The 27,920-nt window shown below is 41.4% G+C and overlaps 2 protein-coding genes across 5 annotated transcripts; both read left to right on the forward strand.

Annotated features, from left to right (window-relative positions):
- Nucleotides 1-99: 99 nt before the first annotated feature.
- On the forward strand, nucleotides 100-20,423 carry LOC144051797 (serine/threonine-protein kinase DCLK1-like). 2 transcript variants are annotated; one of them, XM_077565228.1, is made up of 17 exons: nucleotides 100-197; nucleotides 788-1,045; nucleotides 1,760-2,135; nucleotides 3,706-4,055; nucleotides 9,483-9,582; nucleotides 11,034-11,150; nucleotides 11,236-11,330; nucleotides 12,693-12,780; nucleotides 12,843-13,009; nucleotides 13,865-13,984; nucleotides 14,066-14,212; nucleotides 15,311-15,444; nucleotides 15,550-15,627; nucleotides 16,547-16,643; nucleotides 16,730-16,810; nucleotides 16,891-17,004; nucleotides 18,046-20,423. In XM_077565228.1, the coding sequence occupies exons 2-17, from the start codon at nucleotides 983-985 to the stop codon at nucleotides 18,268-18,270; spliced, it is 2,352 nt and encodes a 783-aa protein (XP_077421354.1). In that variant the 5' UTR covers nucleotides 100-197; nucleotides 788-982; the 3' UTR covers nucleotides 18,271-20,423. The 2 variants fall into 2 exon arrangements, with proteins under 2 accessions (XP_077421354.1, XP_077421353.1); XM_077565227.1 differs by having other exon boundaries at nucleotides 100-1,045.
- On the forward strand, nucleotides 19,615-27,383 carry n4bp2l2 (NEDD4 binding protein 2-like 2). 3 transcript variants are annotated; one of them, XM_077565235.1, is made up of 6 exons: nucleotides 19,615-19,748; nucleotides 21,700-22,481; nucleotides 24,206-24,330; nucleotides 24,760-24,848; nucleotides 24,931-25,007; nucleotides 25,761-27,383. In XM_077565235.1, the coding sequence occupies exons 2-6, from the start codon at nucleotides 21,700-21,702 to the stop codon at nucleotides 25,918-25,920; spliced, it is 1,233 nt and encodes a 410-aa protein (XP_077421361.1). In that variant the 5' UTR covers nucleotides 19,615-19,748; the 3' UTR covers nucleotides 25,921-27,383. The 3 variants fall into 3 exon arrangements, with proteins under 3 accessions (XP_077421361.1, XP_077421359.1, XP_077421360.1); XM_077565233.1 differs by lacking the exon at nucleotides 19,615-19,748 and adding an exon at nucleotides 19,933-20,009; XM_077565234.1 differs by lacking the exon at nucleotides 19,615-19,748 and adding an exon at nucleotides 20,855-20,939.
- Nucleotides 27,384-27,920: the final 537 nt, after the last annotated feature.

The following is a 27,920-nucleotide window of genomic DNA, read 5'->3' on the forward strand; positions in this document are numbered from 1 at the left end:
CAATTTTTTTCGAGGGGCGAAAAAACATAAAACAGATATTAAAAACACTTAACAGGTTTTCTTTGAAGCGTTAGCCTTGCTAGCTAGGTTAGCTGGCTAGCTGTACCATTGTATATCTTAGCCGGTAGTTAGCAAAATGGTAGTGCCACCTTTATGTCAAATGTAAGCCTGCATTGATTCCATTTGATCCTATCATGGTAAGAATGTGCATTTGTTTTACTTGCAGAGAACTTGGTAAAGCAGTGTGTAAAATTAGCCTCGCCCTAGCATGTCTGAGAGTTTGATACTTGGGCTTTCATTTGGCTTTAGCCAACTTACCTTTTAACGGCAGTATTGACAACTCTGCTCTCGTCTCAAGTCAAAATGGCGGTCGAGGTGAACTTAACGCTGGCTCATCGAAAAACATTGGATTTTGGATCCTTGTAATTTGATAAGTGGCGATTAATTTTGATTCCAAAATGTGATGAAATGTTTTGACTTTAACAACCTGCCTGATTAATTTGCTAGTCGCGGGCAAAAGCAATGCGCCGTTTGTTTTTACCATGTAAAGGAAGCAATTGCATTGCGTTGCATTAGGGAAATATCAGAAATGTCGGAATGTTGAAGTGACCATTTGAAAATGAAGTAATACATATTGCTATTTATCGGTTTACTAATTATTATGACAACCCACATTACAACTTCTTTCAGTGTCTTTACATAAACGTTGGTGACCCTTCGTCTACTACTGTGTCGGACTTTATTGTATCCATATTGCGCATGCGCGCTTTGATTTGGCCGAGCACAGGCCTGGGCGATCACCACCGCAGTGCAATGGCAGAGGAGGAGAGGAGGGAGGAAGAAAGATGACGATGAGGTAGCAGGTGGAGGAGGGGGTGGAGGACACCGGCTCCAGCCCTGCCTCCTCTCCGCGTGCGAGCACACGGCAGGCGGGCGTGCACACGCACCAACAAAGGGACACTCGGTCCGTCTGTGACACCAAATGAATGCATCTCAAGTCAACTTTCAACCTTATTTTCCTCACGCTTCTGCTCATATCTCGAAGGTAAGGACCAATACAGTCCAATTTCTGTCCATTGTTTTGCATTGTCTTTTTTTTTTCTTTTTTTTCATCTTGCAAAAATCCTAATTGCTGAAGCTGTGCATATGCTGTGCGTTAGTCTGTTAATTCCTTAAAAATTAATGAGAAACGTGAGGTATCAAAACAAGCAGCATGGGATGGGTGTGACATGCTACCTCAAATGTGTCCTAGCAGCGGCATGGTAGTGATGAAGGGAGCTTCTGACGTTCAGCACGATCGCATTTGTGCGGATTTCCCAAATACATCATTAAAAACAGACTCCTGGTGTCTTGATAATAACCGCGCCCGTGACATGTTTTTAAGCAACATACCTCAGGGACCAACAATTATGGTGCACTTATCACTCTAGGCACTAAAGGCCTTGCTGAAATGAAGCTGTTTTAAGGGGGTGGTCCTGTTTTATGAAAATGAAAGAAAAATAGGCAGCTGCCAAAAACTGTTGAGTGGTTGCGTAATCTCACAGTTGATGGGTGGGCAGACACTCCAGAGACCCAACAGTTGAAAATCCATTTGACATAAAACAAGTACCGTACAGGTGTCACAACTTGTGAGCCACATGCTTTGATGCACTCGTTAGGCCATGTCTGGGTACATTTATCTTCTTGCTCAAGGAAATTGTTACCGCTGTAAAAAAGTCCACTTTAAAATGAAAAGCCTTGTCTGTTATATCTTTATTAGGGCATAAAAGCAAATATGGAGCTGGAGCACTTTGACGAGCGGGACAAGGCGCAGCGGTATGCCCGCCGGGGTTCCAGGGGCAACGGGCTCCCCAGTCCCACCCACAGCGCCCACTGCAGTTTGTACCGAACCAGGACGCTGCAGACGCTGAGCTCGGAGAAGAAGGCCAAGAAGGTTCGTTTCTACCGCAACGGGGACCGTTACTTCCAAGGGATCGCGTACGCCATTTCGCAGGACAGGTTCCGCTCCCTGGACGCGCTCCTGGCCGATCTCACGCGGTCCCTCTCGGACAACGTCAACCTACCGCAGGGGGTTCGGACCATATACTCGGTCGATGGCATGACGAGGATCGCCAGCTTGGAGCAGCTGGTTGAAGGTGGGCGGTGCTCTTTTAGGGGAACTTTCTTCAAGTCAAATGCTGTCATGTATTGAATGTGCCCCCACTAGTCTAAAAAACGTATTCCGACGCATATGAATCCGCCGTTTTCATCCATCATTTTGCTGTTGACTAAAATTGACATCAAAGTGCCCTCGCATTATTGTAAGGCCTTCACATGTGGGCAAGGAGAGCTACAAGTGCCTGCTTTGCATGCATGTCTGCTTGTGGCAAAACAGAATTTGAATGTCTACGCTTGAATGGAGTCTTTTCAAATAAGTACTTAATTCATTCACTGCCATTTTTACTGAAGCAACCCCCTTTGCTCCCCGGCTGTTTTACTGGATTTTTGACTGATTTGGCAAGGCCCACAGAATATTGTGTTCTATTGCTCTAAAAACATGGAACTTACCAAACGTAAGATTAGAGTCTCTTCTTTCTTCAGGAAAAAAAAAAATTGTATCTGTTTTTGTTTTTTTACAGCAATTAACATTCGACTATAGCTAAGTTTCATCATTATTCACAAATCTGTTGAAAACAGTGGGGAAAAGAGCTTTTTGTAACATAGCCCTGGTTGATCTCTTATACTCTGCTGCCACCTGCTGGCCATTTTTGTAATAACTACCATTCCTTTAAACGTTCTCTTCAGTTCAGAGGCTGCGTCAAAGCCTTCTGTATGCTCTAGCATAAAAACAACAACATATAAATACGTTTTTGGGACTATGGTAATGTTCTATTTTAAATATTACCGTGGTCCCAAAAACCTATTTATACGTTTTCGGGAGCAAATGAGTGAAGTAGAAATTTTGGGCATTTTGACGAATATCAGTATCGGGCTTTTTTTAAATTTTTTTTTTAAAACTGACGGCCGATAAAAGATACATCTAAAACTATTTATATACATTGTCAGTTAACTTTATAAGAGATGCTGCTGACCATGGCCTTTTGTTTTTGTTAGTAGATTTCAGGTATTTTTAAATTTTGGAAAAAAAATATTTACTGTAGAAAACTACAGAGAGCTAGGGTATTTACTTGTTTACGTTTATGTTTAAATTTTAAGACGTACTGATAACATTGGGGGCTCCCTAAACTTTTTTTTTTATTTAAACAGATCTATTGTCTAAAAAAAAAAACAGCTTTAAGAAAGTCTGAAAACTAGTTCAATAAACATGCTTTAAGACGTTACAGCCAAGTCAAAATTGGCATTTCAAAAAAAATTGACGGCAAATCTCCCTTTTACTGAAAATGAATATCGGCTTCAAATATCGATTATCGGCATCAGTATCGGCCCTGAAAAAAACATATCAGTCTATCGCTAGTAGAAATCTTGTGTATCTATACTTTACTTGAATGTTATTTTTCAGCCTACGTTTTACTTCTTACATTTTCGTCCAACTATCCGTACTTTCTTTTCTACACCTTACATTTTGAAAACAGTAAAGCAATAATATCTCATTCCCACAATTTGCCATTAATTTTCAAAAGTTTCCAATCCAGAATGCTTCCAGAACCCGCCATCTTAACGTCTCATTGAAATTCACCAGATTTCCCCCCCCACATCCTTTGACAGGAGAAAGCTACGTATGCGCCTCCTTCGAGCCATTCAAGAAGGTGGACTACACCAAGAACGTCAACCCCAACTGGTCCGCCGGCGCCAAGACGGCCGTGGCCTGCGCCCGCGACCCGCCGCCCCTCGGCAGCGGCAGGGCGGGCTCACCGGAGACCCGGGAGAGCAAGGACTTCATCAAGCCGAAGCTGGTCACCATCGTCCGCAGCGGCGTCAAGCCCCGCAAGGCCGTGCGCGTCCTGCTCAACAAGAAGACGGCGCATTCCTTCCAGCAGGTCATGATGGACATCACGGAGGCCGTTAAACTGGACAGCGGCGCCGTCAAAAGGCTTTTCACGGTGGACGGGAAGGCGGTATGTAACCGAGTTTTTCTTGTTGAAAATCTGTCAACGGCATCGCGTATGTAGTGCTTATGAGTAGGACTCGACTGATTTGGATTTTTTTTTTGGGGGGGGGGGTGAATTTGTGAAAAAGTATGAAATGTACCCAATTGTGACATAGGAGGTTTCGACCCAATGCCAGCTATATGTTTTGGGTTCTCAGTTTGTAACTTTATATAGAAAAGTTTATAGGCTACTGGAAAACAGATAGTCCGATGGCCACTTAATATCTATTGGGAATGGGAAATTCGATTTCCCGGGCTCTATTTAATGTACTTCTTTGAAAGGGAAGTTAGACGGATGTATCTGCTAACACAACAACAGCAAGTGATCAATCCTATTTAGTGACTTGGCTCTCATGTTCTCTAGATCAATGGCTAGTCAGACAGATAGACAGAAAGACAGACACATGGACGGATACATTGATGTGTGTTATCTTAGCTAGAAAAAGAGATAAACGCTAGTTTAGTTAGCATAGCTTAAAAATAGATAAATGTTTATATTGTGGATGGATGGATGGATGGATGGATGGGTGGGGTTGGATAAATAGATAGATAGATGGATAGATGTGGGTTATCTTAGCTTGAAAAAAAGATAAATATTAGTTAAGTAGTTAGCTTAGCTTGAAAATAGATAAATGTTTATATTGTGGACGGATGGATAGATGGATGGATGGATGGATGGATGGACGGGTGGGGTTGGATAAGTAGTTAGCTTAGCTTGAACATAGATAAATGTTTATTATGGATGGATGGATGGACGGATGGGTGGGGTTGGATAAATAGATAGATAGATAGATAGATGGATAGATGTGGGTTATCTTAGCTTGAAAAAAAGATAAATATTAGTTAAGTAGTTAGCTTAGCTTGAAAATAGATAAATGTTTATATTGTGGATGGACGGATGGATGGATGGATGGATGGATGGATGGACGGGTGGGGTTGGATAGATAGATAGACAGACAGATAGATTGATGTGTGTTATCTTAGCTTGAAAAATAGATAAATGCTAGTTAAGTAGTTAGCTTAGCTTGAACATAGATAAATGTTTATGATGGAGGGATGGATGGATGGACGGATGGGTGGGGTTGGATAGATAGATGGATAGAGGTGGGTTATCTTAGCTTGAAAAATAGATAAATGCTAGTTAAGTAGTTAGCTTAGCTTGAACATAGATAAATGTTTATGATGGAGGGATGGATGGATGGACGGATGGGTGGGGTTGGATAGATAGATGGAGAGAGGTGGGTTATCTTAGCTTGAAAAAAAAGATAAATATTAGTTAAGTAGTTAGCTTAGCTTGAAAATAGATAAATGTTTATATTGTGGATATTTTGTATGGAGGGATAGATACATACATATTAAATATAGTATTGTATGTGAATATATACGTACATATTTATTGTTGGTTATTCATCTGTTCAACTAAGCCCCTTCCTGCCTGGCGAATAAGTGCCCTCCATGCTTTGGACCATATCACCAAAATCTAATGACTTTCCCCTCCACTCCCCTCCTCTCCGATGGTGTCTATGGTTTCCATGGCGATGTGGTTTCCTGTGCCGGTTGCTAAGGAACTGCCGCAGAGCAGTGCTACAGGCAGTGAGGCCAGGGGCTTTGAGTGTGTAGGAGCGTGCGTGAGACGAGGATGGAGCACATGGCACCAGATCCCACTACGCAGTCCCGGGTTAAACCTTTCCACCGTGACGTCACATGTACTTCCGGGTGGCGATAGACGGCGTGTTCGTCAACGGCACCGCTAGCAAACAAAACTTGTTGAAACAACCTGAGTGAGTGGGGGAACAGGCTAAATGGCTTGAATGACGTTAACCTTTGAACGTGTGGACAGATAACATATTGTTGACGTATTTTCCCAAAGTATTTTGTTTGGGTACACTTTGCAACTAGAGTAATCTATTAGGAAATCAATCGACAACTATTTTAATAATCGAGTAATCGTTCAGAGTCATTTTTTTTCCCAAAATTGTCGAAATCCTCAGATTTCAGCATATCAACAGTAATTCACTGATTTCTGTACTCCTTCGTGGAGGAAGGTTGATTATCTTCTGTGTTTAATCAAAATAAGACATTTTGTAAACATCTGTTCTTACTTTGGAAATCAATGACAGAACCGGTAACCACGGAAGAGGATTAGGGCCATTGAAGGAAGAAAGAAAAAAGGATGGCAATGTAAAAGTAAAGTGAGAATTCTGACTTTATTCTCAAAATTCTGACTTGAAAGTGAGAATCCTGACTTTATTCTCTGAATTCTGATTTTAATGTGAGAATTCAATAAAGTCCGAACTCGCACTTTAAAGTCCGAATTTTGAGATCAAAGTCAGAATTCTGAGAATAAAGTCAGAATTCTCACTTTAAAGCCGGAATTCTGAGAATAAAGTCAGAATTTTCACTTTAAAGTCAGAATTCTCACTTTAAAGTCAGAATTTTGAGATCAAAGTCAGAATTCTGAGAATAAAGTCAGAATTTTGACTTTAAAGTCAGAATTTTAAGATTAAAGTCAGAATTCTGACTTTAAAGTCAGAATTCTGAGAATAAAGTCAGAATTTTGACTTTAAAGTCAGAATTCTGAGAATAAAGTCAGAATCCTACCATTCCTTTTTTTCACTTTACTGGCCCTAATCCTCTTCCGTAGGTAACATAGTACAACATCAGTCCCCCTCTTTTTTTAAATCACTATCCTAATACGAAGTGCGAAATAAACACCAATCACTGGTTAATAAACAGTAATCAGGGGAAAAAAATGCACTTACATGCATCCGATTAGTAGATTAATTGATTGAATAAATGATAGAGTCCTCAATTCTAAAAATATTTGATAGTGACAACGCTATTTGCAACCATCGGATGGAGAATCGGTTGGTTTGGTGAGACTCAATTACATGTAGCTAAAGTCAAGTAACTTTGCATGACTGACTTTGGTCTGAGGTGGTTTGGTTGGCCTGTGGCCTTCCACCACCGCAGTAATGGATGCGGCTGCGCCCCCCCCCCCCCCCGCTGCTCTGTGGTTATATTATGCGCACCTCCAACATCTCTGCTCCGTAATGTCAACGCTTCTTTGCTGAAATGGACGTCAACACGCTACTAGTACGTAAGGATTCGTAATCTGAAAAATTAAACTTTTTTTTTTTTGACGATGGTCGGGCGTGTACCGAGCGGATCAGGGATAAAAATTCAAAAATTATTTTCCTGATCAGAAGAAAAGCTGTGATGTAGCGTAACTAGGGCACCTTTATTGATTTCCTGTGCAGGCTGGCTCAGTGACACAGCGGCTCCATCAGCCCCCCCCCCCCATCAAACACTTTGATTGTTGTCGAGCGGAAGCGTCCTGTACGAGTATTGACCCACCAGATGGCTTTTAATCAGCCGGTCGGGCCATATGACGGACGGTGGAGGGAGTTTGCGTGTAGGAAGTCATCAATCGTCGGGGAAGATTGTGACCAGCCGGTGGATTTTGATGCGGCCTCATCGAGAGCATTTTTGTCTTTTGCAACATTTTGCATTTGTCCTCAACACTCCCGATTGCCGTCCTTATCCAGCACATTCTATTTTTAACCGTTCAAACAAAAAAGTCTGATTCTCCCCCAGCAGAAGGAAGCTATTTTAGATCACTGCCTTGATTTTCTGCTGCAAGATGCTGATGATGATAGCAACCAGCTAGTACCCCCCCCCCCCCCCCCCCCCACCACCACCACCACTTTGGAGCGAAACCATTTCTGGACTCCTGAGCGGAGATAAAAGTGCAACATTGGTGCCCTGGCGGTGGGGACGCTGAGCGGGGCAGCGTCTGTGTTGGATAGCCAATCACAGCAGTGGATGAGCGGGAAGCCAAATCTGCTCCTTGGTCCCATTTGGAAAGAGGCACAGGGATTATAAATCAGCAGCACCAAAGTCCCAAATAGTCCAGTCGTACCCCAATGTATGTGAGAATGTGTCAAAGATGAATCAAAGTCCAAATATGAATTGAAGTGCAAATGTTTGTGTGTGTTGTGTTTAATAGTATAGAGTTTTAAAGGTGGGCTAGCATTTCAGAGTAGGGCTACGATTTGAAAGCTTGCTTTGGCTTTCAAAATAGGTTTAGGGTTTCAGGGTAGGCTTTGAAAGTACACTCCAAAAATGGATTGGTTGAAAAAAAAAAAACGACCAACCTAGTTGGTTAAGCTCATATTGGCCAATAGATTGGTCAGACATTGACTATGTCGGGTGGTTACGGGCATACCAATTTGATTGGTTAGCCAAACAACCAATGAAATTGAAAGTGAGTCAAGATAAATCATTTGGAAATATATTTATTGTATCAATGTATTGTATTGTAACTGGATTTACAAATTATTACAATATATTATATGATATATTAAAAACAATGTAGTGTTTAAAAATGGAAATGTGTGTCTAGATAGATCACTCAGCATGACCAGCTCTGTGGCCTAGTGGTAGCGTGTCTACCCCGAGATTGGGAGGTTGTGGGGTCAATCCCTGGCTGGGTTGTACCAAAAACTATTTTTAAGAAAATAGGACCCATGTGCCTCCCTGCTTAACAATTAGCATTATGGGTTGGAATTGGTGTCTTAGATCACCAAATAATTCCTGAGGGCCGGAGCTTTGACCAATCCCTTTTTAGAGTGTAGGGTTAGGGTTTCAAAATAAGATGTTAGACTTTTTTTTTTTTTTTTTTTTACTAAGAGGATGTGGACTCAAATATGGACGTGTAAAGGCGCATATTGTAAATGGACTTGTCAAGTAAATATTCACCCAATAATTGAAAAGAAACCGTTTGTGATTTTTTGTGGTCTGCGCACTGGCCTGACAGCTGCCGTGCACTCCTCATCTTTTCGTGCTCAAGCACAACCCCCCCCCACATCTCCTTGGCAACGGATGTCCTTGCACCCCCCACGGGTATCGGCACACGTTTTGGAGGGAGGGGGGGGGGGGGGACTTAATGGGGTCCGTCAAAGTGGGAGGGCGTGTCTGCTGTGCCAAGCTCATTGTTTGGCCATTTTGGCTGAAGTGCAATAAAATAAGTCCAAGTCAAGACGTGCAACCAGTCTCATATTAAGCACTAACTGCTTGAGTTAAGATGTCTGAGGTGTTCTCCCAGTCAAAGGAAATGTGCTTGACTTAAGTCTATCAATAGTAGCTTTTAAGGAGATAGCCAGAACTCCATCAGCAATCTTTTGATTTATTCATGACGGCTGAGTTGGCTTCATGCTAATGAGAGCATCATTTGTTTATGTATTTGCAAGCCTTTCTGATTTAGGTGAGTGCTTCTCAAAACCACTATTGGTACGCAGGCGCCCTCTTGTGGCACAGCAATTGAATTCAATACATTTGTAGTAAATCATTCCAAACAGAACCACTGTCACATGACGATTGAAATATTTCACAGGTTACGTGCCTTCAGGACTTTTTTGGAGAGGACGACATCTTCTTTGCTTGTGGGCCTGAAAAGTACCGCTACCAAGATGACTTCAGTCTGGATGAAAGTGGTAAGTGTGGCAGACACGCCAACAAATGATGGCTTGTTCTCCTAACACATTCGTTGGGTAGCTGAGTGGGTTACTTTTACCCAAGGTTGCACTCATTATTTCCACCAATCACATTGGATTTGGGCAGGCTGACAATCTGAAGCCGGTCGCCATTTTGGACACGTTTGTCAGGTTCAGTCAACCTCGAACATTTAATAAACAACAGACAAGAAAAGAAGACAAGAGACTTAGATTATTTTTGCTCGCGAGGAGAACGGACAGAGATGTGCACAGTTACAATCTCCTACCGCTCTGAAGCACATTCTGCCCAGCCCTCTCATCTTAGTTCTTTTAGGGCGGTCCCTGGTTACACAGTCATTACTGCTCTAAAAGTTGGGGGAACACACAGCAGCAACCATCACGGATTTGAGTCATTGTGCAGATAATAATACAGACGTGTCTTTCTTTGGCGCTGAAGGTTTCAACCGTCAAAGTGATGAGGGCACAGTTTGTGTTTTTGAAGCTGCAATTGTGGAATAAGACATCATTGGAATTGGGAACATCCCTGACCTGCTACCAGGACAATCTCTCAAAGTCTCACCATCTCAACTGCACTGTAAAAAAAATTATAATAATAATCGTTAAAAAAAACTAATTTTTATAAAAACGTTCTATTTGAAATATTACCATGGTCCCAAAAACGTATGTTTTTTTAATGCTAGAGTATACAGAAGGCTTTGATGCAGTCTCTGAACTGAAGAGAATGCTTGAAATAATGGTAGTTATTACAAAAACGGCCAGTATAAGTATAAGAGTATAAGAGCTCAACCAGGGCCATGTTGCAAAAAGCTCTTTTCCTCAGTGTTTTCAACAAGTTTGTGAATAACGATGAAACTTAGTTACATTCTTATGCTAATTGCTGCAAAATGGAAACAGATGAAAGAAGAGACTAATCTTTGTTTTGGTAGGTTCCATGTTTTTATAGCAATAGACCACAATATTCTGTGGGCCTTGCAAAATCAGTCCAAATCCAGTAAATGGCTGGGACTGAATGAGTTAATTTATTTCAATTTATTATTCAATTTTATTCCATTAAATAACAGACAAATATTTATGAAATCATGATACATTTGTGAAGGTATTTAATTAATTAATATATATATTTCTAATGCAGAAAATATTGTGGTTTTTTGCATTTACAGTGATTTCATGTTGTTTTACATTTGACTTGAACTAAATAATATTTAAAAAATACAGGAGAAAAAAATGTAAAATAAATAATAATATTCTGTTACATTACTTTTTTTTTTTAATACACTGTGTGTTGTTAGCCGCTAATAACACGCTTGACATTAAATTCCTTGTGAAAGTCATTTTCAGCTATTCCGCTGGTTTAGTTTGCTGCGCTTTTGTGCTACACCACCTTTGCCCCGTGTCCACGTTTCCTTCTCACTTGTTTCTTTTCTCTGCAGAATGCAGGGTGGCCAAGTCGGCCTCGTACGGTCGACTCCCGTCAGTGCACGGCCGCTGTTCTCCAAGAAGTGGCGGGACGTCTCGCAGGAGCAAGTCGCCCTCATCGATTGGCTCAGGTGAGACCAAACAAATCCAGCATTGCTGACTGTTGAAAGGGAGGCAAAAATGACAACTGTCCGTTTTTTTGGGGGGGGTCAACAGCCAACGGCACTGCAGGCAGTCAGCTGTCCACCCCTCGATCGGGCAAATCCCCTTGCCCCTCGCCCACCAGTCCGGGCAGCTTCAGGAGACATCAGGTAGGGGAAAATACTTTTTAAGTCCTTTACAAATGACAACTAACTTTTCTTATGGAGCAGATAGAGATGCACATTGCTCCATGTTGTTTATGGTATGAAAATGTAAAATAGCAAAATGCTGGTACTCGTTGTACCTCCAAAGTGGTCCCTTTTCAGGAGACCACCAAAACCACATCTTTGTTCAACCATTAACACTGAGAAAGACATTCACAACTCTTTAGATTGCTCAATCATTTACAAAAATAACACCAACACATGTGGACTGAACAATAAATAGTATAGATTTTTGGAAAAAAAATAGAAATTGACCAAATTGTGACTTTCTTTTGAGGTTTGAGCCCCACGCCACCGTGTTGCTGAAAGAAAGGCATCGCTTGCGTATGGTGACGGCACACGCCACAACTTTAGTTACATGTGTGCAAACTAACCAAAGTAAAAATGCTTAAAACATTAGTGAAAAAATGTTACCGGTAAATGGGAAATACACATTTAAACAATAAAACAACTCTTATTAAATTACAAAATTATGACAAACATTTTAGAAAACAAAAAAACAATATATATATATATATATATATATATATATATATATATATATATATATATAAACACCAAAATATTTGACCAAAAAAAAGACTAAATATTAGAAAAATACTGTAATATGAAAATATTAGGCAAAAAGAAGCACACAAATATTACACAAAATAAAAAAGAGACCAAAAATCCAGCATAATCCTGAAAATAAACAAGTAAGAAAAAGTCGAAAATATATTAAAGGATCTTTGTGCAGTTTGTCACTTTTTCACTCGTGACTACCACCTCTGGCCCAAAGCGTAACTGCAGCATCTGTGTCAGGCTCGTTCATGGTGCGCGTGCGCGCGAGTACGTGCGCGATCTTAAAGCGACAGCCACAGTTGCTATAAAATCATAATCACTCAACATGAATTGACATCTTTTTCAGGGAAAAGTTGAAATTTACATTTCACAGAATAGCTGGTTAGTTTTTCTTTTACTCCTTTAACATGACCTTTTAAAACGGCACAATGCACCTTTTCAAATACACAAATCTTACAATAAATACGCAATGCACATGTGGCACAAAATTCTAAAATAATGTCAGTGAAATGTCTTCATTTGTTGAAAAATGGTTTACAGTCCTATGTCTCTTGATTGTTGAAATTGTGAATGTTCGTATCTATATGTGTATTTTTTTGTTTATATGTTATTCATTTTTGCTTTTACAACTTTGTCTTTGTATGTCTGATGTTTACTCCACGTGCATCACTGTGCATGTAGTGATTGTTGTTTTCAAAGCGCCCTATAAATCAAGATGTTGTTATTTTTGTTTTTTGTCCACGCCAGGGATCGCAGCACAGCGGCTCGTCCCTCTCGTTGGCCTCCACCAAGGTGGGCAGCTCCATGGACGAGTGCGACGGAGCCAGCAGCGAAGGTGAGGCGCCTTCCTTGAAGAATAAACGTGCTGATTTCATTCTGGCCCCTCCCCCGCCGCAGCTCAGCCCATGGACGCCTTCACTGTCCCCGCCTCCATCGCCGAGCGCTACAGAGTGGGCCGCACTTTAGGCAGTGGGAACTTCGCTGTGGTGCGAGAGTGTGTGGAGAGAACCACGGGAAGAGAATACGCCCTCAAGATCATCAGCAAGGAGAAGTGCAGAGGGAAGGTGCTCAACAGATCCTCACTCGATCGGATCCACATCATATCATTTCCGGGCTTTCTGCGGGTCATTAAAAAGCATTGATGATGATATTATCCGGTCAGGTGACTCAATGAACATGATTTCCTCAACACCAATTTTGAGTCCACAGGTCACATGACCAGGTAGCTATTAAGCAAAAATGCTAAATTTTTAGGTATAAAAATACATAGAAAATATTAAGAAATTAAAAAACAAGCACTACTATCCCACACCAATTTTGAGTCCATAGGTCACATGACCAGGAAGCTATTGAGCTTAAAAGTGAGCGAAAAGTGAAATTGAAAAACAAGAGGCGTATCTCCTGCGGGAGGCCGAGCGCTACAATCCCGCACTGATTTTGAGTACATGAGTCACATGACCAGGAAGCTATTGAGCAAAAATGCTCATTTTCTGTATAAAAATTCATAGAAAATATTGAGAAATGTGAAATTGAAAAACAAGCACTACTATCCCACACCGATTTTGAGTCCATAGGTCACATGACCTGGATGCTATTGAGCTAAAATCCAAATTTTTGTGTATAAAAATTCACAGAATGAATCACTGGTCAATAAACAGTAATCAGGGGGGTAAAAAATGTTTTGTAATACATTTGAATGCAAAATCTAAATGAAACAGATTAGTCAATTAATCGATTGAATAATTGATAGATTCATTGATGACCTGTTTTCGACCTACACATAGCCTTCAGGGGTGCTCAAAGAAAGTTGAATTAGTGCGTGGACTTTTACCAGAATATTTTTGGTGTATTCAAGAATCTATTGTTCTAGTTTCGGCAGCCGTGGTCGTCCGTCACTTTGAATTTTCTTTGCTGTGCAGGAGCACATGATCCAGAGCGAGGTGTCCATCCTTCGGCGTGTCAAACATCCCAACATCGTACTGCTGATTGAAGAGATGGACACTGGCAATGACATTTATCTGGTCATGGAGTTAGTCAAGGTACGAGAACGATTCCTCAAACCCTCCCTTTGGCTTCAAAGCCGACTTTGAGACCCTAAAGCCAGTCGGTCTTTGTGCAAGGGGGGCGACCTGTTTGACGCCATCACCTCGTCCAACAAGTACACGGAGCGGGACGCCGGCTGTATGTTGTTCAACTTGGCCAGCGCCGTCAAGTACCTGCACAGCCTCAACATCGTCCACAGAGACATCAAACCCGAAAATCTGCTGGTAAACAAACACACGCCTCCAGATTCATGGGGTGAGGGGGCTAGGCAAGATGCTGTTTGGGGGCTCCTGGTTTACCAAACTGCAATGAAGAAATTCCTAAGATATCACAATCTATTACACTTTGTCAGCAAAACAGACTACAGTTACAATTAAACATCTTAAGTTGACAGTCCTTCTTAAGTCAATAAATAAAACAGCTTTTGAGTGTTTAGAGAAATGTTTAATTTAAATAAAACACAACAAAACAAACTCAATTTTAAAGCTCAACAAGGAAAACTAACTTAAAACAGCTTCTTTTACTTTCAGTTGCTAGATAGCTAGCTCCCATGGTGCTCGTTTACCAGCTAGGGAGCTAGCTAGATAGCTAGCGCCAGGGGCTAAAGCCAAACTGTGGTTGGATTTTTACTTTCAGGTGCTAGCTAGCTAGCTAGCGCCCATGGTGCTCGTTTAACAGCTCAAAAGCTAGCTAGCTCTAATGGTGCTCGTTTACCAGCTAGGGAGCTAGCTAGATAGCTAGCGCCAGGTTAGCGCCAGGGGCTAAAGCCAAACTGTGGTTGGATTTTTACTTTCAGGTGCTAGCTAGCTAGCTAGCTCCCATGGTGCTCGTTTAACAGCTCAGAAGCTAGCTAGCTCTAATGGTGCTCGTTTACCAGCTATGGAGCTAGCTAGAGCGCCAGGGGCTAAAGCCAAACTGTGGTTGGATTTTTACTTTCAGGTGCTAGCTAGCTCCCATGGTGCTCGTTTAACAGCTCAGAAGCTAGCTAGCTCTAATGGTGCTTGTTTACCTGTGAGGGAGCTAGCAAGCATCAGGGGCTAAAGCCAAACTGTTACAAAACAGCTTATCATCACAGTTTATTTGATTTATATCCTATGTTTATTTTTTTAAGAATAAAAGGGATGTAATAAAGAGACAAATATTAGAGACAGATAAAGACAGGACATAGTCGTTCTCAAGTAAGACTGAGCTTGGGGGCCCCCTTGTGGCTTGGGGGCCCCTAGGCAGCCGCTTACTTGGCCTATAGCCCAAAACGGCTGTGCACGCCGCCAAGTAGAAGACGTTTCTTCTTCATCTTCTCGTGCCGTGTGTGTGTGACAAAGGTCTACCGGCACCACGACGGCAGCAAGTCTCTGAAGCTGGGCGACTTTGGCCTGGCCACGGTTGTCAACGGTGACCTGTACACGGTGTGCGGCACGCCCACCTACGTGGCGCCGGAGATCGTCGCTGAGAAGGGGTGAGTGCTGACGTTATCTCTCTGAAGGTGTAAAGTTGATAGGATTTGGCAACCCACCCATTTTGCTGCTGTCCCTAATGTTGTGGCCTTTCTGTTCATTTCCAGGTATGGCCTCAAGGTGGACATTTGGGCTGCGGGTGTTATCACGTACATCCTGCTGTGTGGCTTCCCGCCTTTTAATTGGTACGCGCTCCTGCATCATCACAAGTTATGTGATATTTGTTGCATGGTTCGATTAGATTTTGATTTTTCCTTTGAATCATTGGCTCGGCCATATCCCTCCCTCGAGGGTTTACTGGATAAACGGTTTCACGTTTAGGTACTAGGGCTGTGACTAACCTTTATTTTAATTGGTCAGATAAATTGCATCGGATTAAACAAAAACATGTTTTCATTTCCATCTCTTTATTTAAAAACAGGTTATTGTTTGAAAGTGACAGTCTTGTTTTGTTGGATCTGTTTGATATGGCGGGATTCTGTTGGCTCGTTTGCAGCACCAGGTGGGCATTAGTGGTAGCGCTCTTGAGTGGTTTTGACCCTTTTTGGCAGACAGAAGCTTTTGCGTTAGTTGTTGTGAGTCCTGGTCTGCCCCACTGTCGTGTGGTGTTCCACAGGGACCCATTTTGGGGGCCCTGCTGTTTTCATTGTATTTGCTTTCCCGAATATATTCTATGCAGCCCCACTAGTCCAAATATGGTATTCTGGTTAATATTGCCTTCATGGAATATGACATAAGCAGCTAAATACAGCCGTTTTGATCAATATCAGAAGGCGGCCATTTTGCCATTTTTGTTTAAGGTTGACTTCCCCTTTAAACGGTCCCACACCACCTTACCTCTCTGAGCTCGTCCACCCGTTCACACCGACCCGGTGCCTCAGGTCAGCGGACCAGACATGGCTGGCGGTACCGAGGACCAGAGGTGGCAGTAAAAAACCCTGCCACAGTTTGGCTTTAGCCCCAAGTGCTAGCTCTAGCTCGCATGGTGCTCGTTTATCTGCTAGGGAGCTAGCTAGCTAGCATCAATGGCTAAAGCCAAACTGTGGCCGGGTTTTTACTTTCTGGACCTGAGGCTTGCAGTGGAATATTTGTGTGTTTGCACAGCAACGGTGACGACCAGGATGTTCTATTCCAAGAGATCCTGAAGGCCGAGCTGGAGTTCCCTTCGCCACACTGGGACAGCGTGTCGGACTCCGCCAAGGTGGGTGCCGCGCTAGAAAACCTTCCCAAGCGTCAGAACGTTACGTGGCTGCCCCTCTAACGGCGCTTGGCGTGTCTGCTGTTCAGGCTCTCATCAGTGGCATGCTGCAGGTGGACGTGGACCAAAGACTGTCAGCCGCGCAGGTGCTGGAGCACCCGTGGGTCAATGTAAGATGACGTCCACGATGTTGCCGCTTCTCGTGCGCTCAAACCTTCAAGCGGTGGTCAGGCAATGTTTGCTCTCGCAGGAGGACGGCGTGCCGGATAACCAACAGCAGCTGCCGGTGGCACTGAGGATCAAGAAAAACTTCAACACTGGACCCAAAGGCAGCAGCACAACCGCGGGCGTCATGGTCATCACCGTAAGTCTGCGCACAATAATACACATGCATGCATGCGCACATGAAATGTTTTTGACACGTTGTCTTTTCCAGGTAAAAAGTATCCTTGTTGAGAAAATATCCAAGGCTTAAAAAAATAGATGATCTGTTGTATTGAAGTGTTTTTTTTTTTTTTACGTTTTCAAATGGAACAAGGTGTATAACGTTACAAATGTTTTCTAGCAAGTCGTGTTTTTGAGAGAAAAAAAGTCAGATTTTCAGAAAAACAAGCTGTAGATTTTCAAGAAAAAAATGCTTCATATTTTTCAGAAAAGTGTTCTTTTATCATAGATATCATACATTTTTTGGGGGGGGAATCCTATATTTGTAAAACAAAAATAATAATAAAAGATACAGGCAATATTTTTTTTCAATTAACTTTTGTATTTCTTATTTTGAACAGTTATATACTATATTTTGAAAAAATATTTTTGAAGAAATTGAAATATATTAGTTACTGCTACAAAACTTAACAAGAAAAGTTGTTCTCCAAGAAAAGTTGTATATTTTTGGGGGAAGAAAATAGGTATATTTTCAAGAAAAGTGTACATTTAGAAAATATTTCTTCAAAAAGTAATGTTTTTCAGAAATACTACTTTCCAAAATATATTGAAGGTAAAAAAATGTAGATTTCTAAAAGAAGTTGTGTATTATTAGGTGGGTCGGAATTCCAAGGTTTGTAAGAACATTTTATATTTTCAAGCAAATGGAAGGAAATGCTCTTTATGTACAGTAGTTAAAAAAAATAAAAAAAAATTCTAAATGTATATTCCCAAGAAAAAAATATATACCTTTTGCTTTTTAGGATTTGTACATTACCATGAAAAAAAAGTTTTAGACAAGCTTAGATTTATATTTATAGACAAAGCTTTCTTTCTTTTTAATAGGAAAAAGTGTTTGTTTATTTATTTATTTATTTTAGGGAAACGATTTATTGTTGAAAAATCCAGGCACGGCCAAGCAAGTTAGCGCTGTACATTTCCTGAACCAATTTGTATTGCCCTTGTTTGTTTCCTCCATTAGAACACGCCACTGGACAAGGAGAGGCAAGTTTTCCGCCAACGACAAGATCTTCGTGAAGCCACGCCGGCGGCCACATTCCCGCACGGCGCTCGCTCGTCCGTCTGCTCGGCGCCCGCTGGCGACTCCAAGCATGTGGTTTTGTCCCCCGCCGACTTCACGTCGGAGTCGGACGACTGCTCTCCTGGTTCGGTCGGCACGGTGCGCTCGCCTGTGTCTCCGTTCTAAATGCGCCTAAAGATGTTTTTGTTTTTGTTTTTTTTAAATTGTGTCAATGCTGAAGAGCATTTAACCTCATCGTTAGCCTTAATCGCATCATTGCCTAAGTCATATTTGAATGTTTTCAGAAAACAGGGAAAAAAAATCTCTTTTTTTTTTTTAATATGAGCTCACTGGTATTTTTTTATTTATGTTGTAACAGTAAGTTTGCAATGACTGTGGCAATTTTGCTATAAGGATAACGGCACCAAATTTTGTGATTGTTATGATAAGTTGGCTTTTTTCTACATTTCTCCACCACTTCAAACAACTTCAAAATATTCACAGTATTCAGGACATCCAGGTAATAGTTTTCACACTTGCCCAAATTTATAATTTTACTAAGTCCATTTTACTTTTTTAATTTTACTAACTAAACTAATTGCGAAAATGTCCTTCGTTTTAGTCTTCGCTAATTAATTTAATGCATGTTGTATTTGGGAATGATTTTAAATATATTTATAATAAGGACGTTTGAAAGTTTGTCACACAGAAGTGACATCATCGAGCAGCAGCCAATAGAAAAGCACCTTCAGATGACGTCGCTTTTTCATACACTCTGCCGAAATGCAAAGCTAGGTAAGAAATGAGTTACTTTTTTCATTTGCTGTTTTATTAAATATTGCGCACAAGTAATACACAGTTAAAAAAAAAAAAAAACTAAGCATTTTTGAAATAAATAAAAATAATAAAAACTAACAGAACTACCCTGAAAACCAACAAAAATAAATAAAAATAAAAAACGAAATAAAAACTAACTCAAATGAAAATCCCAAACTAAAATAACCCTGACATTTTGGGAACTATATTACATTCCTCCAAGAGTTCCCAAATTTTATCCGAAAGCATCTTGACCCTCTCGTTTCCCGTTTCTTGATCAATTCAAATCGTTGGAAGTCCTCAAATCTCCCGTTCCGCATTTCCACATTCAGTTGCAGAGCATTTCAGTTCATCGTCCGATCTTCAGTAGTCACACGCCATTTGTACAGAAACGAGTTCCAATTAAAGTGAGAGCTTGTGTAAGGCAGGAACGCCAACCTGCTTCATGGACATTTGAATATCTTGATGTCATTTTATTTATTTGTATTCAAATGATTCTACCCATGCAGCAGATGTCCCGTGACCTTCAGCAAGCTGTTGCCGCACTATAGAAGGTTCCGGTGCATAACACCTTCAATTAAAGTGGGCGGGGCCAAGAATTCGCTGCTATAATGTTAAGTTACCACAGGTGTCATCCAGAATGTGTTTCTATCCTTTTTCCATTTTACAAATCCTTGCTGATGGTTCCAAAAGTGACATTTTAAGAGCACATGACTGAAAAGTGAATGAAATGAAACATGACAAATGATATGAAAGTTACGTGATGTAGCAAAAGAGCTTCCAGTCAAACATGACATTTTGTTGATTCGAACGTGGTCATTTTTGGAGACTTTTTTTTTTTTCAACGGGTGAGTAAATGTGAGACTGTAAAGTGCATGTGCGCATCCTTTAAATGTGCTGTTCTGACTTGCATCAAATGTTTGTGTCCATGAATGTGCTGCGGCTTGCTTGTTTGTACTCGTACCTCGCGTCCGAAAGGAAACGTAATAATGCCACTTTGTTGTTTTCAAAGGGCTGTTCAAAATGTTTGACCGACAGAGGCTTGAATCAAATAGCACAAATACGATATGATTTCCCGTTTTGGGGGGAAGCATTTCCTCCACAATCATGTAAGTGGCACTCAAGGGGCAGAAAATGTCACTTCCGTGTATCCACATGTATTATCCACATTACATGATTATAATGTCAGCATGAATAAGCTCCTTTCGCAGGGGATGTATGATAGAAAACGGACTTTTTATTGACTTGTACTGTATACAAATTGAGTCTGTGGAGTGCCTGCTCACCCATCAAGTTGTGTGAAATGGAACAACCAAGTCACATTTTTGTGAGCGGCGGGGTACATGAAGGCACTTCATGAGATTTTACAATATATTTGAAGATTAGCATCCATATGTTTGTTTACATGGCGATTGGAGGGCTTTGTTGTTTTTTCAATTCATTGTTTTTATTTCTGCAAGGCACTTTGTGTTGCATTTGTCATGTATGAGAAGTGCAGTGCAAATAAAGTTTCCGACACTTCCTGCAGGCTGCCGAGTGCTTTTGAACGTTGACCTCTTTTTAGAGCACAAAGAGGGACGTGTGCAAACGTGGCGTCTCCACATTTTGGAGGAGTACGGTCATGTGATCATCACCACCCAAAAGGGAGACTTTCGCGATGCACCTCCACCTCATCATGATAAAACAAATATTTTATTTTCACTTGAACACATCTACTATTCCAGATAGGAACAGGATGTGGAGTAAAGTTATGATTATAAATCCGTTTCCAATACAACAAAGCCTGCTGATGATTTTTTTATAGTTTAACTTGCAACTTAGTAACACAAAAATCACACCTTAAGAAAAAAATTATACCACCACATTCTTTAAATAATTTCAAGGGAATATAAAACCAAAAATGTTCCATATTCGCGGAACTCAGCATTCGTCCAAAGTAAAAGTCCTTGCTGACGTCACATCCGTAAACACGAAATTAGCTTTAGCTATGTGGCAGCTAGCCGTACTCTCTTTCGTTTCATGTAAACACATCACTTAAGGTAAGCGCGTTTTGGGGTTGAACGGTAAATTGTAACATTTCATTTATGTTGGCTATGGGTTTAACATTGAATCTACTCGCCCGTTTAGTCGGCTAGCTTGTACGGTCAGCTTCAGTATTGAGAGGGAAGTATGATACCATGTGGGAAATTATTTTCTAAAGGCTGGTATACAATTAGTGCCTCCCTACCCATCAAGTGTGAAATTAAACAAGTAAATCTCAACGTTATTCTGAAAATGTGTCAGTGGGTAAGAAGTTCCGCACTTTCGTAACCATGGAGACAAAGAGCTGAAATGTGGCTGGCCAACCACAAAAAAAAGACTTGCAATGTGTTTAACTGTACAACAGAACGAAGTAACTTACCTCAGGACAACAGCATGTTAGCTTATATAATTACCACTGCGAGTTCGAACGCATTTTAATGTCCCCACAAGTCCTCAAGGATATTCACAACCGTCGGTGCACCTTGAATTTCTTTATTGAACGAACAATAATAGCATAAATAAACCCGGACACAAGTGCTGCCCAGAGACTCAATGTGGAGGCTGATGAACCTGATCTAACAACAGTCAACTTCATTCACGTTCATTGATTGACACGTGGTCAAAAATATGACCTGCAATGCTCTTTTTTTTATTAATATGACGGAATTATTATTCGTTTTAATTTGAAATGAATTTCAGAATTGGCAGTTAATTCTAGTGCAGCCTGATCTTAAATTAAAAGACCTTTTTTTTTCTTTTGAAATGACTCTTGTGCAGATGTCTCAAGCGGCTCCCTCATGTGTCCAAAACTCTTCTGCCGACGCTCCAGCGGACAAGGAAGAAAGTAGACCTGAGAGTGAAGCTGTCCACAAAGAGGCTACAGACGTTCAACGTGTTTTAAAGGAGGTGGGATTCACCAGCGCCACCTTCATTGGTCCCGCCTTCCCTCCAGAGAAGAACATTGATGACTCGCTGAGCGACTTTTACAAAGAAATCCAAGCCATTGACGATCAAGCTGAGAAGCAACGGGACCCGTCGTCAATAAGGAGACTTCCAGAAACAACTCTCACGGGGAAGGACTTCAGCAAGCCTTCAGAAAAACGTCCGTCGTGGCCCCACTGGTACAAAAATGATCCGTATTCCACTCACAGGCCCGACCACGTCAAATCATCTCTGAATCACCCGGATTATTATCCTCCTCCGGCATTCCGCCCGCCTCCAAATCACAGATCGTTCCACAGATTTTGCCAGCCTTCTTTCCCACATCCGCACCATTTACCTCCACACCGCCACGGCAATCCCGCCTGCCGCGACCAGTATCCATCTCAATTCCCGCCGTTACCCGGCTTCCCGGCGTCCCCTCATTATAACCATTACAACAGGGGCAATGTCAACGGCGATGCTTATGATGCCGGCTGGTCCTGTGACGCACCACCATGTCATTCCGAACAACATGAAGCCGAGCAACAGCATTGCTACGCACACTTGGACACACCTTCGTTTTTGGTGCTCATCCTCATGAGAGGCCTACCAGGCTCGGGAAAAACAACAATGGCCAGGTACGTCATACACTGAATTTTGACATCTTAAAACAGTTTTTATGACATAAGAGACCCAGTTATCACTTTAAACAGAAGGAGGTGAAAAGGCTCAAATTCAGCCCAGTTATTCATATCTGTGCACTCCACACCACAGGAGAACCACTCAGAATAATCTTTCAAACATCCAGTAATTATTCGGACCGATGCTGAATTTGATCGGAAAAGTCCCGATTATATTTGTGTGTGCGCCACATCACAGGATAATCACTCAGAACAATCTTTCAGGGACATCCAATAATTGTGCGTATGCTGATGATTTGATTACAAAAACTCAAATTCAACCCAATTATCGGAATGTGTGTATCCCACACCACATGATCGATAATCGGAACGGGTACAAAAATTGGGCTTGTGAGTGGATAACAACCACTCAAGCTCATGACCTTGCACCGAACAGGAATGCGTTGCGACGTAAATAACAATGGTGGCGTACGTCCAAATAAAGTTTCTACAAAATGTATTTAACTGGAAATGATTTGGGGAAAAAAATATCTCATGGTTGTCAGTAACAACCAAAGAAATCATATAGAGCAAACTTGTCATTACAGTCGGGGGTTCCTTTTAACGCTTATAACATTAAAGATATGAATTACAGGCAAAACATTTGACTGTTTTAAAATACTTTTGTCCTTTAGGCTTTTGCATATGTTTGGGTTCACAACAGGGGAGAAAAATCAGCCAAAATGCCCCCCCACACCCCCAAAAAAAATATTTTTTTAGGGTTTGTGTGAACGTTATTATTTTTCTCTTTTGTTATAATAGGTTAATAATTTTTCTCTTTTGTTATAATAGGTTAATATATAGAAAAAAAATTGGGAAAATATAACTATATTTTAAAGCGCTAATATTGTCCGATTTAATTGGCTGGCCGATTAATCGGTTGGGCCCTACTCCGGACATCGTTTAGGATGATCTTTGAGACATCGAGCTCACTCCCAGCTATTTTCACTGAAGCAACCCCCTTCGCTCCCGGCCGTTTGACTGGATTTTGACTCATTTTGCAAGGCCCACACAAGATTGTGTTCTATTGCTATAAAAACAAGATTAGAACCTACCTACCTACCTAAAGAAAGATGAGTCTCTTCTTTGATCAGGAAAAAAAAGTATATTTCTATCTGTTTCTGTTTTGCAGCATTTAGCATGAGAATTTAGCTAAGTTTCAACATTATTCACAAATCTGTTTAGAACTGTGGAGAAATCATCTTGTTTTTAACATGCTTGATCTCTTATACTCTGCTGCCACCCGCTGGCTGTTTTTTTGTAATAACTACCATTGCTTCAACTGTTCTGTGCAGTTGAGAGGCTAGCATTAAAAAAACAAACACATAAAACAGGTATAAATACGTCTTTGGGACACTTAAAACATTTCAAATGGAAGGTATTTATACGTTTTGGGAGCCGATGAATTTATAATCATGTAAATACTGACTTGAATCGAAAGGTGTCACATATGTTCAAAATCAGCCCAATTATCTGCGTGTGTGTGTGTGTGTGTGTGTGTGTGTGTGTGTGTGTGTACCCTACACCGCTAGATAAGCTGTGAGGAAATAAATTTCTTAGAGAAGACGTACGATAATCGGGCCAGGTGGCTTGGAAATGCGCACATTTGTCGGTTTGTTTATACTGCACTTAAATCCAACCCTTGAGACTTTCATACGCGTCCGTGTCGATTTTTCCATCAGGGACTTGCTGGCGACGGGTCCCAGCGGCCTCATCCTGAGCACAGACGACTACTTTGCCCAAAATGGCGGCTACCGCTACGAGCCGAGCCTTCTCAGGGACGCGCACACGTGGAACCATCGAAGAGGTGAGAAATGTTAGTTACCAACTTCCGTTCCAACTGCCCCATCGGGTCCTCGCATGCGAATGGGTGAATCCAGAGGGCGGCCATCTTACGTAGCCACTCGTACTGTTTTCAGTGCCTGATTTAAAGGGGAAGTCAACCATCAACATTTCTTGACAATAATATGTTGTATGTGACTTCACTAGTCGAAACATTCTAATTAATATGACATTTGTGGAACATGAGTTTTGAAGCCTTAATCTCAGGGGGGGGGGGCGGCCATTTCGCCACTCGCTGCCGATTTTCCCCATTAATGTGCCGGCTTGAGGGAAGACACGTTTGGTTTGATTTCGATTTTGAGTGCAATTTAACGTGCCGGTCGTCGGCGCGTTGACTCTGCGGCACTTTAGTGCGCCACTCAAGCAGCCATTTTGGCGCCGGCCTGCCTTTCAGCTAGCGACGCCATGCATGACGGCCGCTCTCCCGTAATCATCGACAACACCAACCTGCAGGCCTGGGAGATGAAGCCGTACGTCCAAATGGTGGGTTGAGAATGACACGGCTTCATTTTGGGGAACGTGACCATCACCTCTTCTTTTTTTTCCCCTCCTTCTTCTCACGCAGGCTTTACAGCGAGGATACCGAGTGGACTTTTGTGAACCAAACACCAGCTGGAAGTACGATCCCTATGAGCTGGAGAAGTAAGTTCAGAATTCGGATCCGAATTGGCGCAGTCATTGCGATAGAAGACGGTCTTTTTTTGTGCCGATTACGTTGAAACGAACAAGGGCGCTTTTCGTTTACACACACGATACGTCACGTGGCCGGGATAATGGCGGTCACCACGGAATGTTCTTATTTTGATACTTAATTGTGTTAAAAGAAAATTCGCTTTAAATATTATCGTGCTCCCAAAGACGTGTTTATACGTGTTTTTTAAAGTTTTTTTTGTTAGAGCATACAGAAGGCTTCGATGCCGCCTCTGAACCGAAGAGAATGGTTGAAAGAAGGGTAGTTATTACAAAAACGGCCAGCAGGTGGCAGCAGAGTTTTAAGAGATCAACCAGGGCCATGTTGCAAAAATCTCTTTGCCCAACTGTTTTAAACAGACTTGTGAATAAGGATGAAACTTAGCTGGCTATATTCAAATGTTAATTGCTGCAAAATGGAAACAGATATAAACTTTAGACTCAAATCTTTCTTTTGGTAGGTTCCATGTTTTTATAGCAACAGAACAGAATATTCTGTGGGCCTTGCAAAATCAGTCAAAATCCAGTAAAACAGCCGGGAGCGAAGGGGATTGCATCAGTGAAAGTGGCTGCCAGTGAATGAGTTAATATCGTGACTTGACGACGACGATATCGTGGCAGTTTGAATACCGCGATGTCACAAAATTGCCGTTAGCGTTGCTTCGCTAATTCCAATGTTGGCGCTCAACAAAGTGCTGTTCGCAGGAGGAACAAGCACGGCGTGCCTCAGGAGAAGATTGCGCAGATGCTGGATCGCTTTTCTTACCCCGTCTCCGTGGACCTGGTGTTGAGTTCTCAGGAGCCGCAACACGTCCACCAGAGGCGGCCGATGGAGCCGTGGAAAGACGGAGCGTCCTTCAGATAGGACATGCAGGATTTTACTGACAAGAACTTTTTAAAGACTCGTTTTGGCTTCAAATGAAGTGTTTGTACAGCTTTTGTAATTTGTTTTTTTAAAAACATTAATAATGTCTTGTATTTTTTCAAGGCAATGTGATTTCAGATATTTTTTCAACAAAAACAAAAAAATCAATATGTTCTCACTAGCTGGGTTTCCATCCAACTGTTTCGATTTTTTTTTAAGTGAATTTACTGAAAATGCGCAAAACGGACATGCGACTTCCATACAGTTTTATTTTTGCATTTCTTGAAAATTCAAATAAAAATGGCTAATAGGGGTGGGAATCTTTGACTGTCTCTCGATTCGATCCCGATTTTTGGGTCTGCGATTTGATTCGGAATGATTTTTTATTCAAAAATAATTTGACAATGATTTCTGCTTCAATTTAAAGATGTGCAAACAATCGTCATGGTCTACGCCAGTCTAATTCGCTAATGCTAATTAGCGCGCTACTCGCGGCACTTTTATCACTCAGAAGAACGATTATTCATACAAAACGCTTCATGAATGTATACAGAGAAGCATCTTAACATTAATCACCGGCATATGCTGCTCTTACGCTGCAAAAAAAAAAAAAAACGTTTACTGGAATAACTTGATTGTGACTTTTTCCTTCTATTCTCTAATGTGGCTACAACTTAACAGTGTATCAGAACGTGCGTAACCACACTGCCCCCAAGTGGCCAAATTGGGTACAATACAGTAAAGGCACACACAAACAAGGGCAAGACCGTATATGATAGTTTAAATAAAATTGATTTTGGGACATTCCAAATCGATTCTGAATCGCACTAAATGAAAATCGCGATTCTTAGGAGAATCGATTTTTTTTGGCACACCCCTAATGGAAACCCAGCTAGTGTTTTTTTCATCTGTGGCTATTCTGTTTTATTTAAATATTTGTTCATTCGAGTCATCCACACTTTTTCTCGAGAGAGACTTAAAAACACCCACGACCTCGTTTGAATCACATTTGAAAAGAAGATGCGGCGTGAGGATCCATTTTTGCTGGGAATGTTGAGATCAGCAGTAGTCACGAAAGGGCTCTATTGTTTACAAAACATCATGAAATGGTCCATAGAGGATGATTATTCTTTTTTGCCCAGAGAAGCTCGACCAATCGGAGGCTGCCGAGTGTGTCCTTGAAAGATAATGCAGGGCTGAAAAGATTTGATGAGCTGCAACGTGACACACGAGAGAGCCTCAACTGCGTCCAACATTTACGCACGTGATGATGATGATGATGATGATGTTGTGAGTGGGCTCGGTATGGCGGTGACGAACCACCTACAACTAAATTGAGTTTTTGAGATCTCCATCAGTGATTCTACTTGAATTTCATTTCAAGTCTTGAAAACAAAATCACTGCCCACATTTTTAATATTATTTACATTACATGTTATACATATAAAAATGAATGAACTACATTAATTAAATGTGTTCAGTTTTTGCTTCTTTTTTTTTGATGACACCCACACGGTGAGGGAAAATGCATGGATGACGATAGACCCAGAAGTGGAACTTTTACGTCAGACAGCGTGTACACAACGCTTCCTCTAGTCACAATCAATTGGAGACAGTATGTCACACGGTGGCATGTTGCTAAGCAGACTTTATTGTGCTCACACTTTACTGTCCCATAGGGGAAATGATTTTAACCCCGTCCACGTGGCTAAAACGCAATACAAAGAACATCATGGGACTATTTCTGTACATGCAACTGAATCATGACTCTGTATAACATACACAATAGAAAACACCATTATCTGTATGGTAGCTGTCATAATTTACTTTATTTTTTAAAAGATTGCGTGATTTGTCATACTTGGCAGCCGTTCATTATTTACTGGAAAACTTCTATTTCAGGGCGCGCGTGCTCGTTTGCGCGTGCGCGAGTAATGGGCAGCTCCATCGTTTAATAGTGTAGTAGTCACGTGATACGGACAGCCAATCACACGCGAGCT

This window comes from Vanacampus margaritifer, chromosome 5, assembly GCF_051991255.1.
Source record: "Vanacampus margaritifer isolate UIUO_Vmar chromosome 5, RoL_Vmar_1.0, whole genome shotgun sequence".
In the NCBI taxonomy this organism is placed as follows: Eukaryota; Metazoa; Chordata; class Actinopteri; order Syngnathiformes; family Syngnathidae; genus Vanacampus; species Vanacampus margaritifer.